This window comes from Trypanosoma cruzi, genomic scaffold (assembly GCF_000209065.1).
Source record: "Trypanosoma cruzi strain CL Brener 1047053516559 genomic scaffold, whole genome shotgun sequence".
Taxonomy (NCBI): Eukaryota; Euglenozoa; class Kinetoplastea; order Trypanosomatida; family Trypanosomatidae; genus Trypanosoma; species Trypanosoma cruzi.
The window spans coordinates 11,676-28,971 of NW_001849448.1; the positions used below are offsets into that span (position 1 = coordinate 11,676).

The 17,296-nt window shown below is 53.2% G+C and overlaps 5 protein-coding genes and 2 pseudogenes across 5 annotated transcripts, besides 8 other annotated features; 4 read left to right on the forward strand and 3 right to left on the reverse strand.

Annotated features, from left to right (window-relative positions):
• Window positions 1–17,296: a sequence feature (areas not merged during assembly with more than two copies in the genome that could not be assigned to a particular haplotype).
• Window positions 42–632, reverse strand: Tc00.1047053509971.10 (mucin TcMUCII, putative; the record flags this gene model as incomplete). Its single annotated transcript, XM_803739.1, has 1 exon — window positions 42–632. The coding sequence occupies one exon, from the start codon at window positions 630–632 to the stop codon at window positions 42–44; it is 591 nt and encodes a 196-aa protein (XP_808832.1).
• Window positions 2,384–2,764, forward strand: Tc00.1047053509971.27 (annotated as a pseudogene).
• Window positions 2,855–2,884: a sequence feature (AT_rich).
• On the reverse strand, window positions 4,509–5,516 carry Tc00.1047053509971.44 (annotated as a pseudogene).
• Window positions 4,902–5,081: a microsatellite.
• Window positions 5,105–5,355: a microsatellite.
• Window positions 6,579–10,443: a mobile genetic element.
• Tc00.1047053509971.60 (surface protease GP63, putative) lies at window positions 10,598–11,038 on the reverse strand (the record flags this gene model as incomplete). Its single annotated transcript, XM_803740.1, has 1 exon — window positions 10,598–11,038. The coding sequence occupies one exon, from the start codon at window positions 11,036–11,038 to the stop codon at window positions 10,598–10,600; it is 441 nt and encodes a 146-aa protein (XP_808833.1).
• Window positions 11,466–12,149: a mobile genetic element.
• Window positions 11,924–12,149: a mobile genetic element.
• Window positions 12,176–12,538, forward strand: Tc00.1047053509971.70 (uncharacterized protein; the record flags this gene model as incomplete). Its single annotated transcript, XM_803741.1, has 1 exon — window positions 12,176–12,538. One exon carries the CDS (start codon window positions 12,176–12,178, stop codon window positions 12,536–12,538), a length of 363 nt encoding a protein of 120 aa, XP_808834.1.
• Window positions 13,392–14,273, forward strand: Tc00.1047053509971.80 (hypothetical protein, conserved; the record flags this gene model as incomplete). The annotated part of the gene is made up of 1 exon (XM_803742.1): window positions 13,392–14,273. One exon carries the CDS (start codon window positions 13,392–13,394, stop codon window positions 14,271–14,273), a length of 882 nt encoding a protein of 293 aa, XP_808835.1.
• Window positions 15,364–15,423: a microsatellite.
• On the forward strand, window positions 16,168–17,296 carry Tc00.1047053509971.90 (trans-sialidase, putative; the record flags this gene model as incomplete). Its single annotated transcript, XM_803743.1, has 1 exon — window positions 16,168–17,296. A coding segment is annotated over one exon (1,129 nt), but the record flags the coding sequence as incomplete, so codon positions are not given.

A 17,296-nucleotide genomic window follows, 5' to 3' on the forward strand; every position in this document is an offset into this window, starting at 1 on the left:
CCGTGGTTGAGTGCTGGCACGCACAGCCCACACACACCTCTTCAGCCCAGAGTGGTGCACGCCAGCGCGGATACGGCGAGCAGCAGCGGGGCACACACCCACGCAGAGCTGCTGAGGCTGCCGTCAATTTCGCGAAGACGTGACGGTGTGCGGGTGGTCGTCGTGCTTGGCGCCTCTGTAGTTGTATTACTTGGTGTATCTGGTGCAGTGGTTGTGGTTGGTGCTTTTGTTGTAGTTGTGGTGGTCGTGGTTGGTGCATTTGATTCCTTATGTTGTTCATTTGACGTGTTAGTGTTCGTATTTTCCGTCTGTTCCTTAGTGGATTGCCCATGATCTTGATCCTTTGTATTATTGGAATTACTTTCTGACTGTGGCGTTCCGGTTGCTTTAGCCGTTTCCTGTGACGTATGAGTCGACGTACTTGATTTCTGTTCCTCTTTCTCTTCCTCCTCCTCTCTTGTCTGTGGCGAAGAAGTTGCACTCTGCTGATCCGTCGCCCCATCGAGTTCCCCTTTCTCGTCAACCCTTGAAACAGATTCACCAGCTTTACCTTCACTTGTTGTCACGCACACGGACGGGCAGCAGCACAGGGCGAGCACCAACAGGGCGCACAGCAGACGGCACGTCATCATCGTGAGTGTGGTCGTTCAGTGGTGTGGAGCTGATCTGCACAGTGAGGGACATGGAGAGCAACAGGGGAGACGAGAGGTGTGGCAGACGCACACAGAGGGCACACCGCATGAGGAGAGGGCAGCAGCCAGGCATGCCCCGTACGCCGCACACCACGCACGACACACACTCCAATCCACAGCAACACGCACACACACAGCCCTGCCGCAACACCAACACACAGATGGAAGAGGGAGAAGCAAACAGGAGCGGCACACAAGGCTCCACCGCATGCACACACGGCGAGAGCGGTCCGTCGTGTCGGCACCCCTCACGGAGGATACGCACACACAAGAGGAGGTGCAGCGCACACAGCAACACAAAAGCAAAGTAAAAATAATAATAAAAAAGAAGATCCCCGCACACCACGTGGATTGTTGGTCCACGGGAAGTGCAGCCAATATCCATCACAAAATAACTTGTTATCTTGTTTTTCTCGCGCCGGAATGAGTAAATAGCGCAAGGGCTCCCCGTACAAAAGTGGCAAGTATGCCGTCGCAAACAGGCCGTCGTGCAGGCTGGAGCAGTCCCAAACAGTCACAATCCATATTCTCAATGACAGGACATTACCAAAGTGGATGAGGCGGAGTCTCCCGTGGTCCGTCGGGGATCAGCAGCACGTGGCGTCTGTGGTGAGGCGGTGGCGGAAGAGCCGGGTCCATCTCGAGTGTCCGCGTTTGTGCTTCCTGCGTGCCTTGCCTACTGGCATGCTTGGATCTTCGGTGGCGACCAGCGCGCGAGGTGCCTGCCAAGAAGACGATGAAACCATTGCGGCATCCGCATGTGAGGCCTCGCTGACTATTATAACGCCAGGCCGAGCACGTCGGACAATGTGCCGTCACGCTGCGGACAAACGGGCGCACTCTGCAGCCGATTGGGCAGGAGGACATCAATCCGCCGCTCGCTGGTCGACAAGATGTTGCGGTGCTCACGTCGGGAAGAGGTTCCGGCGGAGGCAGAGGCGGGCCGGTCTCCTCGGTAAAGAAAGGGACGGCACCACCGACACAGGGAGTTCCTTGTGATCCGCAGGGCGCGCGGGCCTGTCGAAGAGCGGGCAGGAGTCGCATCGCGCCTGTGCGGAGATCCGCCGATCGAGCACGATGTCCGGGTCAACACCAGGAAGTGAGTTCCGCCACACCGAGAAGCGCACGTCATGCGGTGTGCGCGCCCTCCTTTTCCTCCTGGAATTTCTTTCAGTACGGCCGCCTGACTGCAGTGAGGAGGCCCACGTGCCAGGCATTGACGCAGTCCTGCGGGAGGGATCGTGCAATGACGGCATCAGCGTCCGCCGTCACGTTGCGTGGGATTCCGCAGTGTCATGGTGAGCATTTGAAGCCAACAGTGCGAACTCGATCCACCAGTGAAAGCGGCACGACACAAATCTCCTCGGCGACGTCGTCGTGCGCCGCCAGCGAGCCAAGACGGAGTGACTCCATCGCCGAGAGGGAGTCTGTGGCGGCAGGAATTCGTGTGGGCGATTGGGATGCTGCTGCCAGGCGGGGAACTGAAAACTGTCTGTGGCCAAGCTCAGTGGCAGGACACTCCGCTCGGCAGGAGCACGCAAGGCTGCCAGCAGCTGCGCGGTGAGGCCCACAGGGAGCGCGGCTGTCCGGGGAGTAAAGTGGCAGCGCAGCGGATCCAGACGCATGCTCAACAAGAGGCAACGAGCCGTACACCGCCAACACAGTTGCCAGCGACTAATAACACGTTGACCATGAATAGGGCACGTCTGCCCGCACCGCCGTGGGCACGGGCAGCGGCCCTGATTCACTCAGCAACAGTGATCTAATGCCCTTGGATGGTGCAACAGCCACGCCTGAGCCCAACACAGCCCTAGCAAATGTTGAACGAGTGATAACGTGTCGTGTGGCGGTGATGCCGCACAGGATTATTTGCGCACAACGTCTGGGAAACCAGAGATCCCATCGGAGCACAACGCAGCATCACTTGTGAGCAACGGTTTTTGTGAGCACGGACATTTCACGGATTTGTTGACCATGGCCGAAATTGGTGACATCACCGTGCATGGGTGTCTGTCTCGCGTGTTGTTGCTTCTGCTTCTGGGGCTGTGAGACACTGCGGCACTCTGCTGAGGTGTGAGGGAGGGTGGAACTGCGGCTTTTCGTGGAGCAATAACTGTGCAGCTTGCCAGCATTACCCACTGAGTTTTGTCAATAATTTAAGCTTTTTTATTTTCTTTTATTTATTTATTTTTGCTGCCTTTGCCCTATTGGAATAATTAGCATTCCTGTGTTTTTCCCCAACGGTTGCCTGCCACGCACTGTCAGGAGTGACGTGTTTCTTCCTTTTGTTGCCCATACGCGGTGCTCCACACCCGCAGGAAAGGTGACGCGGGCTGCGCACTCCCTCCTCCCTTCTCCTCATGGCCACGGAGGAAGACAACAGCCGCCACACGCAGCTGCCAGCATGCACTGCAAAAGAAGCATTCAAATCCACTGCAATGTGCATCTTGTGTGTGTGCCTGCAGAAACACAAAGCAAAGAAGCAGAGAAAAGGAAGCAGAGTATGTGGAGGGACGCACAAAATGTACAGCGGAGGTGCGTGGCGGAAGCAACAAGAAGAAGACCGCTCAAACTCACGATTGCACCGCAGTCCAAGCAGCGGCAATTCACACAGTATTTATTCAAAACAAAAAAAAGCTTTCCCCTTCGTCTTACACAAACCCCATCACACAAAATAATTACAAATAAAAAGAAATCGTCCATTACTGTTCCACAAAAATTTAAAAAGCTGCCGGCTGCCGTGTGGCCACACCAAACTGTCTGTATGTATTTTGCCCGCAAAATAAAATTAAAAGATATTTAAATGTCTTTCAGCCGTCCGACCCTCTGTGTGTCCGCACATCGTTTATATTTCACGGGGTCATCTGCGTGTTGCTGCTCCCCTCAGCCCTCTCATCGGCGCGTGAGTGCGGCCCGCAGAGCACAGTCACTCGTGTGTGGGGACTGAGAGAAGCACGCAGACACGACGGCGGTCGCGTCACTCCATCGGGAGAGTGAGCGCAGCAAAAAAAAAAAGAAATCTTAAAAACACGGCGGCAGGGTGTGGCTGTGTGTGTGGCGCTGCGGGTGTCTGCCCGCCCTGACCGCAATGAAAGAAAACAAAACAAGAGGGAAGAAATGTGCGCTCCGCCCCACAGGCCCTCGTCGCACGCCCACACGTCACGGCTCCCTCAGCGCGCCGTTCGTCGCCGCCCCTCCTCATGCGTGCAGCAGGCGAGGCGCACAGGGCCGTCGTCGTGAGCGTGTCGGTGGGTGTGCGAGTGGAGCAGTTGGGCGGAAACACACGGCACCCCTCACAGGAGGAGTGCAGAAACAAACAATTAAAGAGGGAAGAGTAGAAAAGAAAAAAAACGTCCATAGTGATTGCCCCCAAAAGCAAAAAAAGGGATGTGGGGACGTTGGAAAAACAAACAAACAAAAAATGAAAAAAGAATTTTGAAACAAGCCGAAAAAAAATTAAATTTACGAGTAAAAAAAAAAAGCCGAAGCGTGGGACGACCAGCGCACACACTCTCATTGCTCCCGTAAAGCAAAACACACACACACAGGGAGAGAGAGAGAGGTCGCCCACTCAATGCAATAAAAACAGAAACAGTTACGGTGCTCCGCCCATGCAGCCAGGCAGGACGGCAGCGGTGCGTGTCGTGCAAAAGAGAGCACCAACGGGCCTGCATGGGTGTGCATGCATATATACAATGGGCACATTATGTGTGTGCCTCGTGGGGTGAGCTGAGGGCGAGAGTCCATGCAAGGGGCACACACACAGAGAGAGAGAAGGACGAGTGTGTGTGCGGGCGGTGCACGGCTCTCTCTCCCTCACTCTAACGCGGCCACCACCACCGCAGCAGCCGCACACGCAACAAGAAGAAGCAAAAGAGGGGAGGTGGTGTGGGAGACCGCGGTGCTGCTGTCACTGTAGTCCTTAATTGCGGTTGCATTTGTACCATTAGCAGTATTGTCTTTCGCGGATTCTTCACCATTTCCTGCGGAATTTTCACGCTGTTGGTGTTGCTGCTTTTCATGCTGTTCTTTTTCTTGTCGTTCCTCTTCTTTTATAAGCTCTTGTTTTTCTCCAGAATGGTGTTCAACTGAATTATCCTGATCATGTGTTGCTTTTTTTACCTCGTCTTCTCCGACTCCTGTACCTCGCAGTGCTTCTGCTGCTGCCTCTGGTGTCTTTGCAGCTGCTGCTTTTGCGTCCGCTTCCGTTGCTGCTGCTTTTTCTGCTGCTGCTGCTGCTGCTTTTGCTTCGGCTGTTTCTGCTGCTGCTTTTGCTTTTGCTGCCTTTTCTGCTGCTTCTTTTGCTGCTTCTGCTGCTGATGTTGCTAATATTATTGCTGCATCTGCATGTACTGCTGCTTCTCCTGCTTCTGCTGCTTCTGCTGCTGCCTCTGCCGCTGCCTTTGCTGCCTCTGCTGCTGCCTCTGCTGCTGCCTTTGCTGCTTCTGCCGCTTCTGCTGCCGTTTCTGTTGCCTCTGCTGCTGCCTTTGCTTTTGTTGCTGCTGCTTTTGCTTTTGTTGCTGCTTCTGATGCTGTCGTTGCGTTTGTTGCTGCTGATTCAGTTGCTTCTGCTGCTGCCTTTGCTGCTTCTGCTGCTGCCTATGCTTCTTTTGCTGCTTCTTTTGCTGCTGCCTTTGCGTCAGCTGCTGCTTCTGCTGCTCCTTGTTCTCGTCTTAACTGCAATCTCGCAACTGGAATAAATAATTCTTTCAGAATGTTGTCCTCCCCACCAGAAACAACAACAATATCTCCATCGGCCGGAACGGACCACAGCACGCAGAGGGCACACACCAGCAGCACACGGCCAGCCATCATCATCGCCATCACTCCTGTCACTTGCGTGCAGCCTTCAGCACAAACTAACTTCCCGTCAACGCAGAGTGAAGCAAAAACAAAAGAAACAATTCACACAGCCATCCCAGCAGCACTCATTTCATGAGAAACAGTAAACCAATAAACGTCAAAAAATGCACAGCGCGCCGTAAATCAGAAATTAAAGTAAGAATAAATAAAAACTGGGTTAATAGTCCGGCAGTAACACCGGAAAGGATGAAGAAAATAGATTAGGTCGCAATTTTATTTCATGTGCCATGCAACACAATATAGACGATCGTGTGTTTGTGTATACATCTTCCCCGCAAAAATGGCAGAAAATAATCTGATAAAAAAAGAAAAGATCTTGCTGCTCCACCAGCCCACACAAAATCCCTTATAATTCATCCGGCATCCGGCGTGTTCCTTCAGTCCTCGTACGTGCAGTCCGTGGCACGCACAGCAGTGAGGCCGACACAGCGACTGGACAGGAAAGAAAACAAGATGGAAAAAACGTCACTCATAATGATGTGTAGAGCAGTCAAACAGCCATTGGGAAAACACAAAGATAATTATTATTCCAATAAAACACAAGCAGCAAAAGAAAGAAAAAAATAATTAAAATGAGGTCCTTTACAACATTCGGTAAGCCCCAGCGATGAAGTCGCACCTTTTCGCGGTGCTGGGGCTCTGGTTGCGTATAGGAACTCCGCTGCTGTGCATTGCTGCGAGCACGACGGAGACCAAGACGACTCCACCCCTCGAGAAGGTTCCACGCCATGCCCGGTGCGGGGAGGTGAATCGGTCTGCCTGCAGACTGTCGGGCAAAACTGCACGACCGTTTCGCTGCGGCCACTCCGTTGATGTCACCCGTGGCGGTGACGTTCGCAAGAACTCTGGCACCGAGGAGGATGGCTACATCACTAATTGGCAGCTCAACATTGCAGGCCTCTCGTCCGCAAAAAAGATTGCATCTGCTGCGCGACTGGAGCAGCGTCCACCTGACATCGTTCTTCTCCAGGAAACAAATACTCGAATTGCCACAGCGGCAAAACTAACCGGCCATAATAGCTTTCTTCAGGCCGCACTGGGCGCGGTGGTGGCGGTGTCACTCTGGTGCGCCACTCTCTGCCGTGCGAGCGCCTGACGCTCCCTGGCACAGACCTCCTGGAGACCATTGCTGTCCGTGCACCTCCACAGGGATTTCCCAGCATCTGCGTGGTGAATCTCTACAGCCCTCGCACAGCAACCGTTAAGAGCTCTTCGTTTATTACTGCCACTCGTCGCTCAGGCCCCGCAGCGATTATCGCGGGTGACCTGAATTTACATCATGGACTCCGGGACAGTCATACGCCTTCAACGACCGGAGGAGAGGATTTGCCCTCTACTCTAATTGACATGGATTTCGAGCTGGCAAATGACCCGGCGCAGGCAACGCGGATCACAAATCGTAATGTCTCATTCCCTGACGTGGCTGCGTATCGCGTACTGCGTGTCACCCACTGGCAATCCACTCCCTACATCGATTAGGACCACTGCTGAATATCTTACTCGGTGGGGATGGATGAGGGCGTTCCGCGACTAGCCAACACGCTGCCTCGGCGGGAGAAAGCCACTTTTGCCCTGCGCAAAGCGGATTGGCCTGATTTCATTTCGTTGTGTGAAACACTCCTTGCCGCCGCGTCCACATGTCTGGAAATTCGCAGTGGTATCTTACGAGCAGCTGAGCGCCATATCCCGCGCGGCAGCCGCGACAGCCCAAAACAATCTGGACGAACGAAATGGAACAAGCCGAGCCCGCCGCCGAAGCAGCACACAAAGCACACACGTCGCCTCGCCAGGAGACAGCCTGCTTCGAGCCGAATTCATCCAAAAAGTGGAGGACTAAAATCAAACATTACGCCGTAGCTTCGCTATGCTTCTGGAAGCCCGCGCGGAAAAAATTGGGGCCTCATCCAGCCCGAGCTGGCGATATCTCCGCGGCGTGGCGGCGCCGCACCCTCATCCCCTGGAATCGGTGGTGCTCCGCACTGAACTTCGGACTGCGCTCTGCCTCGGCAACAGGCAAATCTGCTCCTCCCCCATTTTGTGCGGTTTCACGTGCCACATTACATTATACTGCTGCTGCTGCTCGTCGCGCTCCATTGCTTTCTGGTGACCGGGAAATGGATCGGCCTCTCACGCCGTATGTACTTGACGTAGCCATCCGTAACTCTTCGCTCGGCTCAGCCCCTGACCACGACAACATGTCGAATGAGTTCATGCACCATCTCGGGCCCGTTGCGCGCGGCACTCTTAGAACGATGATCCACAACTCCTTCGCAAATGGCAGCCTGCCTGGCTCCTGGAATACGGTGGACACTATTCCCATTCCCCAACCTAGGAAGGGTCCATGCCGCCCAGAGAGTTACAGACCTATCACGCTGCTCTCTGTGTTACTAAACCGAAAGAATGATTCACCGCCGTCTATCAGCGTTATTGCCGCACCACCCACGTCAATTCGGGTTCACACCTTCGCGTTCAACATCGGACGCGATGACAATTGTTATTGGTAAAATTACCGTGGATTGAATGAGTCCAGCACTGTGGAGTATGAGCGCTCTGGAGACGGCGCCCACACACAACACCCTCGTCACCATCGCTCGCTCGTGGCCTGATTGATTTTTCGACTGCGGTCGACACCGTTGACAATGGGAAGTTATTCGGCATGCTTGACAGACTTCCGCGCCTCGGCCACCGAACGAAACTCTGGCTGCACAACTACCTGCGGGGCCGCTATGTTAGGGTATGCACTCGCGAACAGCACTCCCGGAAACAACTCGCCTCAACTGGAGCACCACAAGGCAGCGTCCCGGGACCCAGCTCTTCCTCCACTGTGTGGATGATCTGCCGCGGCGCATGGACAACATCTATTCCGCCTCCGCACTCATGTGCGCTGACGAACACATACTTGTTGCCTCAGGTGCGGGCATCCATGCATGTGCTGCGGCAATGCAACCCGCCCTGTCACGTATAACGACATGGGCTGCCGAGCACAACCTAAAAATCAACGATGATAAGAGCGAAGCTGCTCTATTCCACACCTCTTCACACACACGGTCTGACAAGGAAATGGTCGATCTCCATCCTGGCAATAGGAACCTGCGTATTCAGTCACGCCCAGTGCGCTTACTCGACACCACGTTCGATCGACTTCTTAATTCTGGTCCGCACGCTTCCACCGCTGCAAAGCAGACAACGCCACGCCGCTACCAATTGCGACCGGTTGCACAGGCTGGTGCGTTCCATCACAATACGCAATCCTTTTCGATTGGATACGGTCATGGTGTGTCACTGTATTCTGGCGAGGCAATTGTCCCATGCCTTGCCCCCACCTACCTCCATAATACGGAATTACTGTACCGCAACAGTTGTAAAACGCACCTTGGCATTAGTGCACCAACGGAAGATACATCTTTCTAATTGGAAGCCAATCCTCTCCCGCTCCGGAGGATACTCTGGCTCAGTGACACAAATCAACACGAACGCTATATACGCCTCCATGATCACGAGGATTTGCGCTCCCTTATCTACTCGGAACCTGTGCCGCTGTCCATGCATGGGAAAGCGGCGACATCAATCCCACTTCCGAGAGATGCCGTTATTAATGGATTAGAATGTGTATGTGGCACTATTGGGATACCACACAACCACAATCACGCTCCTCCTATTACCCGACATCGAATTATTCCCTGAGACGCTGCGGGCTGCAATAACGTGAAATTTTATCGGCCACCCTTTGCCAACGACGCCTCTGACGATGTCAAGCGCACGGCTTTTAATTCCCTTTACTCCTCTCTAGAAGATTATAATTTTGAATTATGGACAGACGGTTCTTCATCACTCGCTGCACTCGCATCTGGATCCGCTGCACCATTATACAGCCCCACAAAGACAAATGGTCTCCCTGTGGAGGTCCATCGTGCAGCAGCCGGCATACTCGCACGCTCATAGGGAGCAGAGAGCCTTGTCACTGAAAATTGGCTTTAGACATCTCATACCTCCTCGTCCGGAAACATCCCAATCGTCCACACAAACCCCGGTGTCAACCGACTCCCTGTCGGCAACTGAGGCACTCCGCGCTGCCCCACTGGCCGTGCGTGACTGCGTTGCTGAAGAGATTTGGGTTATGCTGCTTTCCTTGGTGAAGCGAGTTCACCCCGCACACCTTATATTTCCCCCATCGCACTGCAGCGCCCCACGCAATGAGGCCGCTGACGAAGAAGCCACGATTGCACGATCCCTGCAGCAATGAGGCGTCCCGATCTGGCACGTGGAATTCCTTGCCGCCGTCAAGAGGTTGTACTGGAAGGAATTCCAGGAGGAAGAAGAATTCGCACACACCGCACGCCAGGCGCTCGTCGGTGTGGCAAGGGCTGTGTTCCTGGTGTGCAGGCAGACATCGGGCATCGAATCACGACTTCGCGCAGATACAATGCGACTCCTGCCCACTCCTCGGCAGACCGGCACGCGCCCTGCAGATCACAAGCAACCCTTTGTGTTGGTGGTGCCGTCCCTTCCTCACACTGAAGAGGCAGGACCGCCCCGACCTCCTCCGGAACCTCCACCTGGCGTGTCGACGGCACCTCCTCGTAGAACGACGAGCAGCGGATCAACGTCGTCCTGCCCAAGCTGCGGCAGCGTCTTCTCGTCCGTCCACAGTATGAAGGCACACGCCCGACGCACGAACCCCGGCACTCCAATCGTTGCAGAAGGCCTCACATGTGGATTCTGCGACAGCTCCGCGGTCTCCCCAACAGGTGCCTCACGCGCAGGTCACTACCGAAAATGTCAGGCGTATCAACGAGCAAAAAACGGACAACGCACCTCTGCAGGCTCCAATGACAGCCGTAGCCCTTCAGCCACTCCTCTGCTGCAACCCCCATCAGCCGCTGAGCCCCGACAATCCACGGGAGGCCGTGCCGCACACGCAGTGGGAATGCCCCCGTCCTCGACAACTGAGCATCCGACTATTTGGAAACATCACCTCTCGCACGACAGCACCGTTCAAGAGGGAAAAACTGGCCACGTCGCTACGGACAGCCCGCAGGCCATTAACGGACAGTGGCTGCAAAGTATAACGAAACAAATACTTCCCTTTCCTCAGCATAGAAAAACGTCACCTTCACACTCGCAATTGCCAACAATGAATTCATTGCACAATACCGCTCCGAGCTGCAATACTTCCTGGTGCCATCCAGGTCCCTTGTCGACACATCGATGCGGGTGGGCGCCCATCCATTCCTCCCAATGACGCTGCATGTCTGCGACGCACCCTCAGATCCAAGAGGCACGTCCCTCACCACAGCCGGGATCGACTTCGCCCTGTCCGCACGCATCGCCTTTTCAGAGGAGCAGGAGCACGTCAGGCTGGCAGCAAAGCACCCGCCAGCACAACACATCACAACCATCATCACAACCAGAAGCACCAACAGCACTGCAGACCGTGGTGTGACGTGGATCAACTGACGCATGCTGTACGTAACAGAAAACATTTACTGGCTTGAGAAGGATAAGAAACACTCACAATACCTCAAAAGAAAATAATAAAATAAAAATAGAAAATCATACGTTTGCAGTCAAAGCAGACCAATAATCGATAAAGAAAGGGGTAACAGGTGCTCTCAACCACAACAAATAAAACAATTAAAAAAAGAAGAAACAAAAAGCCGAAGCGTGGGACGACCAGCGCACACACTCTCATTACTCCCGTAAAGCAAAACACACACACACAGAGGGAGAGAGAGAGAGGTCGCCCACTCAATGCAATGGAAACAAAACAGAAACAGTTACGGTGCTCCGCCCATGCAGCCAGGCAGGACGGCAGCGGTGCGTGTCGTGCAAAAGAGAGCACCAACGGGCCTGCATGGGTGTGCATGCATATATACAATGGGCACATTATGTGTTTGCCTCGTGGGGTGAGGTGGGGGTTTAAGACAAATTATTGAGGACAATCCTAAGTGTGTCATCAATTGCACTTATTTGTCGTGTGCCGTTAGGACTGATTCTTCGATTCATGGTCGAATATGTTTTGAGTTCTTTCAAACCCCTGTTACTCTAATATTACTGGAGGAAAATGGAAGAGGAAGCCTTCTTGTTATTATGCGGGCCGAGGTGCTCTCTGTGCGCAGCTTGTTTTTGGTTGCCTTCCCATTTCTTGGTCCACTATCGACATGTTGGTGGCAATACTTTGCTGCAAGGAGCGGCGAATAAAGGCAGTTCGAAATCACACGCCTTGACGCGGGAGCCGCAACGGAAAAATGAGTTTTTGGAGTCTCGCGGGATACAGGCATCCTTTGCCTACGTGGTGTCAGCAGAAAACCCTGCAGACGGCATATCGCGTGGTCGCGTGTTTACACTTCAGGACTTGGCGAAGGGAAGCGGCGGGGTCTTGTGGCAGGAGGAGTCCAAAGTTTGCCACTTCGTGAGTTATAATATATCTAGTACTAACAAAGTACATCGTGTCATGACAGTGGCAGTCCCAATATATATTCTTGGAGCAGACACTGAGGAGGTGGCGAACCCACGGCCTCTCTATTTAACTTTTCTCTTCATCCGTCATGTTTGACTTCTTTAGATCATTTCAGGATCCGGCCAGCAGCCCAGCCCAATATTGCTTTGTATAGGCGGTTATGGGTTGTTATCTCTGCCACTGGGACGTTTGGCATGCAGCAAACTGCGGTGGGCGATTAATAGCTATTTGCCTCTATACGAGCACCTGTGAAGGGTGTTTGTTCTCTGGTTGCCGGAGCTTTTATTGCGTGCGAGACGTCGGCGGTTGCTTGTTTATTTTCCATTATTTATTTATTTGTATTATCGTGAGACGCTGTTTTGCTCGATGGAGCGCAGTGTTAGGAAGGAGAACTGTTTGCGCAATCTGGCGTCACGCCGTGCGGTGCGCTTACTGGGAGAACAGCGGCTCTGTTGAACAAATGTTCAACTTGACGGCAAAATACTTTTGTCGGGATGCCGGTGGTAGGAAAAGATATGCTTAGCCCAACACCTGAAAAAGAGTGGCACCATTAGAGTAGAATCCGCTTTTGGTTTAGAATTTATGGCCATGAGGGTGTAATTTCCTCTTCGGCAAAAATGGAAATGAAAAGCGGCGTTGTTGAACTCAACAATAGTTCTTTAATTGTGTAGCTCTTTGTTGCATTGTTTCTCGGCAGCGGGGGATCATCGTTCCACCGTGCTAGCTCGGTGGCATGGCGTATCGTGCGCGTTTCACGCCCTCTCCGGGGCCGGGACCTCCTTTTACGTTTCCACTCGGCAGGGCGGACGTGCTCGAAGACGGTGGCCGGCGTGTGGGTTATGGAATTTATTTGGAAAAAACACGATGAACAAGCAACAGAAACGCAATGGACTCATATTTGGCACTGGATTCTGGAAATTTACATTGCGTTCCATCGATTTGGAAAGTTGGTTTATGGAACTTGTCTTGGCGACACGAGCTTGGGATTCTTGCACGTGCCGCATGCTTGAGGAATGGGCGTGTGGAAAATAATTCTTTCCCGATCTTATACATCGTTGCTGGAGGCATGGCGTTTTCAAGGCGCGGATCCACGTTGCCTTCCGATGCAGCCGATGAAAGGCGACACACGCATGGAGCCCGCTGGAGAAACCGCTGTTGAAGTGAGTTCGGGCCGTTTTTCACCCACCGAGTGAATTTCCATCTCTTTTCTCCTGCCCATAGATGCGGGTTTCTGCGAGAGACTTTTTTCTGTAATTGAATACCTATATGGGTGGTGAAATTTCCTTCTCCAGCGCACCCGCTATTTCCTTTGAACTATATATATATGGAGAAAGAGAGAGGGAGAGGGAGGCTCTGTATTTGGTTTACGAATGGGAATGCGAACTGGAAAAGAAGACGCTCTGACCTTCTTTCTACGAGGTCCCCACAACCTTATTATTGCTGCATGGTTTATTCTCCCTTTCCTGAGTGGCTTCCTTCTGCCCTTTAGGGGAAAGCATACAATCAAGCATAACATGAACGAAATTATTACTCGCTTCTTTAGTAGCTCCTCACACTGTAAGCCTGAAGTTCTGGGCCGCATCCTTCACGACGTCGAGAATTTGTGCAACACCTTCCATTTCTACTGTCGCGACGCCACTTGGGGAGTGACACAACAGGAAAAGCTTTGCATCTATGGTGGGCTTCCTATTACTATTAAGAAGAGCAACAGCGACCACACTTCTTTAACCCCAGACAGCCGTGAACAAGCGCCACCACATCGTTATGTCTTGCCCTTGCAGATATGGCTGACGCACTTGTACCCCATTGAGCCTCCTCTGGTGTTTCTCCTCAGCGCGGAACAAGGCTGCAGGATAGCGAGCAACCACAAATACGTTGATGCTACCGGACGTTGTCACACGCCGGAGCTAGCAGCATGGCATCCAGTTTCATCCTCACTTTGTGATGTCGTCAAGAAGCTGTGCCAGTTGCTGTCAGCTGAAGGCTCAATCCCGCTTTGTTTTGGTGAAGAAGGCGTCAGCTCACCCTCAAAAGGCCATGCGACAGCAGTCTCACAGCGATTGCGTCATGGATTAGAAAATGGTGACGATGATAAACAGACGGATGAGCATGAGAGGTGCGTGGTGTGCTTTTCTCCCAAGGAAACGGTGCTCGTTCCATGTGGACATTATTGCCTATGCGATGCATGCGCAACAAATGTGACTCATTGCCCTCTGTGTCGTGGGTCGGTCAAGTTCCGTCAGCGTGTGTTTTCATGACAGTCAAGGGGTCGTCTAGTTGAAGAGAGAGACAAAAGCCGAGACGCCACAAAGTACTGTCGGAAGTTATTCACGCAGTGAAACGATCCCAAATGGCAATGGCATACCAGTAAAAAAAGAGAAACATGCGCAGTGATATGTTGTCTTTGTCCGCTGAAGCCTTGACAATTGCAAAGGACTTCCCTGAATTTCTCTCAGGCTCCTTTGGTGTAACTTGGATTTTATTTTCCGCATTCATTCGAGGCAAAACAACAGTGGACCGCTAAAGCATCGTTCTCATTTTGGTTTATGCCAAGCATTTGTACCGCCCCAATCGCATTGCCACCCGCAACCAGCGTCTCTGGGAGGTGGCGGGCTGGTGACGAGACGTCCCCGCCGCCCGGGCACACGCGCAGCACACGTGTCCTCCCATGAGAGGGCGGCGTTTGACACGGAGCGGGGCCGACATGATGGCGCCGCGCCTTCCATGGGCCGAAGCGCCGCGGCGAAATGAAACAAGGAGGAGGGGAGACGCGGAAAAGAGGGAAGTGCAGCGGCCAGGAAGAATGGAAGAAAAAGCCCTTGCGGCGAAGGAACGCCCCGCGAGCGGGAGGAAAAAGGCCGTCACGGGCAAGTTCCCTCCTGCGGCGCGGCCATTTGTTCCACCCGGGCCACGAGGTGTCGCAAAACGCTTTTCGCTGGCGGATCTCACGAGCAGCTGGAGGCATCAAGTATCCTCAAACAGCGCCCACCGAAGTCTTCGCGGAGAAGTTATAGGAATCGCCCCTGATGAGAGTGTCTTCACGAAGAACCTCCTCATTCATTGCCTAGTTTTTCCGCCCGGCTATGCCGACCCCGCGGACAACGATTCCGACGGTAGCCACAAGGGAAAAGAGCAGATTTGCGTTCAATTTGTGTTGGCAAGAAAATGTCCGTCACCGCAACCTTCTCCACTGCAGCACCAATCTGCCCACAGCCGCCGATTTGGGTTTCCAGAAGCTCGTCTGTTCCGACGCCGTGGGAGTGCGTGTGTGCTATCCGCTTCTCTCTCCGCCGTTGCTTTCTTTGGACGCTCTTTTGCCGCACAGCCGCCCTGCAGGTATAGGCATTGACAGACACACAAGCACATGTAAATACGCACAGACACACACACACACAAACACAAACACACGCCACGTCGTACATGCTTTGGAGCGGCGTGAACGCTGAAAACGCACGTACGCAGAAGATTCTGGCTGCGGTGGCTTTTGCGAGGAGGAAAAAAGCCTGCAATTCATTTTTCTGACATCTTGCTGGTGTGGTGTTGGCGGCATGCAGCTGATTGGGTGGTGTGTCATTGAGGGTGCCTGGGGTACGTGCGTATCGCCTCCCGCACAGCAGCTGCACGCGCTGCCGTCTCTCTTTTGCTGCTCATCGGCCGATGTGGGATTCTTCGTCTGTGCGGGGTGATGTGCGCCAGCGGCGGAGCGGGTGCGTTGGAGGGACAAGAATTGAACGACGGGCGGCAGCGTGTCGGTGTTTCGAGGACTGTCGTGTCCTTTTGCCTCCCGCTGGTTGTTATCGTGTGTGGGCGTTGCTCGGTGTGTACTGACGCGTGAATAACGACACACCCGCCGTGACTCCTGCTGCTATTGGTGGCAGTCGCTGTGTGTTCCCGGTGCACTGTTCTTCCGTCTCGTTCCGTGTGTCTGTGTGCGTGAGTTGTTGTTTTTGGGAGTGACTGCGGCGGGATGATGGTGCCACTCACTGTGGATGGGTGGCGGTGTTTATTCCTTCAGCCATATTTTATTACCCTGTTTTCTTTATTTCTTTCACTCTCTTACGAAGAAAGCAAACAAGCGCTAAACGCTACTGTGAAATTCGAAGGCTCTGAAAGGACCAACAGCACAAACACCGCCCACACAGACATATTTATATGCTCTCACGTGTTGCTGCAGTGATGGCATCCCGCACACACAACCGTCGCCGCGTGACCGGATCCAGCGGAAGGAGGAGGGAAGGAGGAGAGAGTGAGCCGCAGAGGCCCAACATGTCCCGGCGTGCGTTCACTTCTGCGATGCTGCTCCTCCTCGTCGTGATGATGTGCTGCGACACTGGTGGAGCCACAGCCACTAATAATGGGACTTCGCGGAGGGCAAGTCTGAGATCTTCACCGAAAACATATTTTTTTTGGAGAGATAAGAATGAAGGAGAAACAGTGAGTTCTTTACGTGTTCCAGTTCTTGTTGAGATGAATGATGATGTGTTTGCCGTTGCCGAGGCGCAGTGCACGGAAACCAGTAACAGCGGTTTTGCTGGGATTGCCTCGGAGCTCCTGGAGTGGACCGATAAAGAATCAAAAGAATTGGATACAACTAAACTGAGGACACAAGTACTGGAGAAATTTCAGGTTGAACAAGGGAAGTTTCCCTTCCTAAACGTTACTCAGAATGCCTCCCAAAACCGGACGAAAGTACGTGTGAGCCGGCCAACAACAGTTGTGAATGGGAGTGTTATTTACATGTTTGCTGGAACCTACAGTTTTGAAGTGACTGAAGCAGCTGGTAGCACAGCTGCAGCAGCTAAATGGGGACTTTTGGTAGCTGTGGGAAACGTCAGTAATGATGGGAGCAGCGGTAAAAAAAAGATTTATTGGAAAGACGCTTCCGTTATCCCGTGGACTGAGTTTGAAAACCAACACGAATCCTTGACAGGGCTGATTGGCGGCGGTGGATCGGGTGTTCAGATGAAGGACGGTACGTTTGTGTTCCCAATGGAAGGGACGAAGGATGGAAAGGCCGTTTCGCTCATCATATACTCCTCAGACAATGCGAGTGGGAATCTGTCGAAGGGGATGTCTGCCGACGGCTGCAGTGATCCCTCCGTCGTGGAGTGGAAGGGAAAACTCATGATGATGACTGCGTGCGATGACGGCCGCCGCAGGGTGTACGAGTCCGGTGACAAAGGGAATTCGTGGACGGAGGCCCTCGGGACACTCTCGCGCGTGTGGGGCAACAACCAAAAGCGACATGAGAAGGGCGTTGGAAGCGGTTTCAGCACAGCGA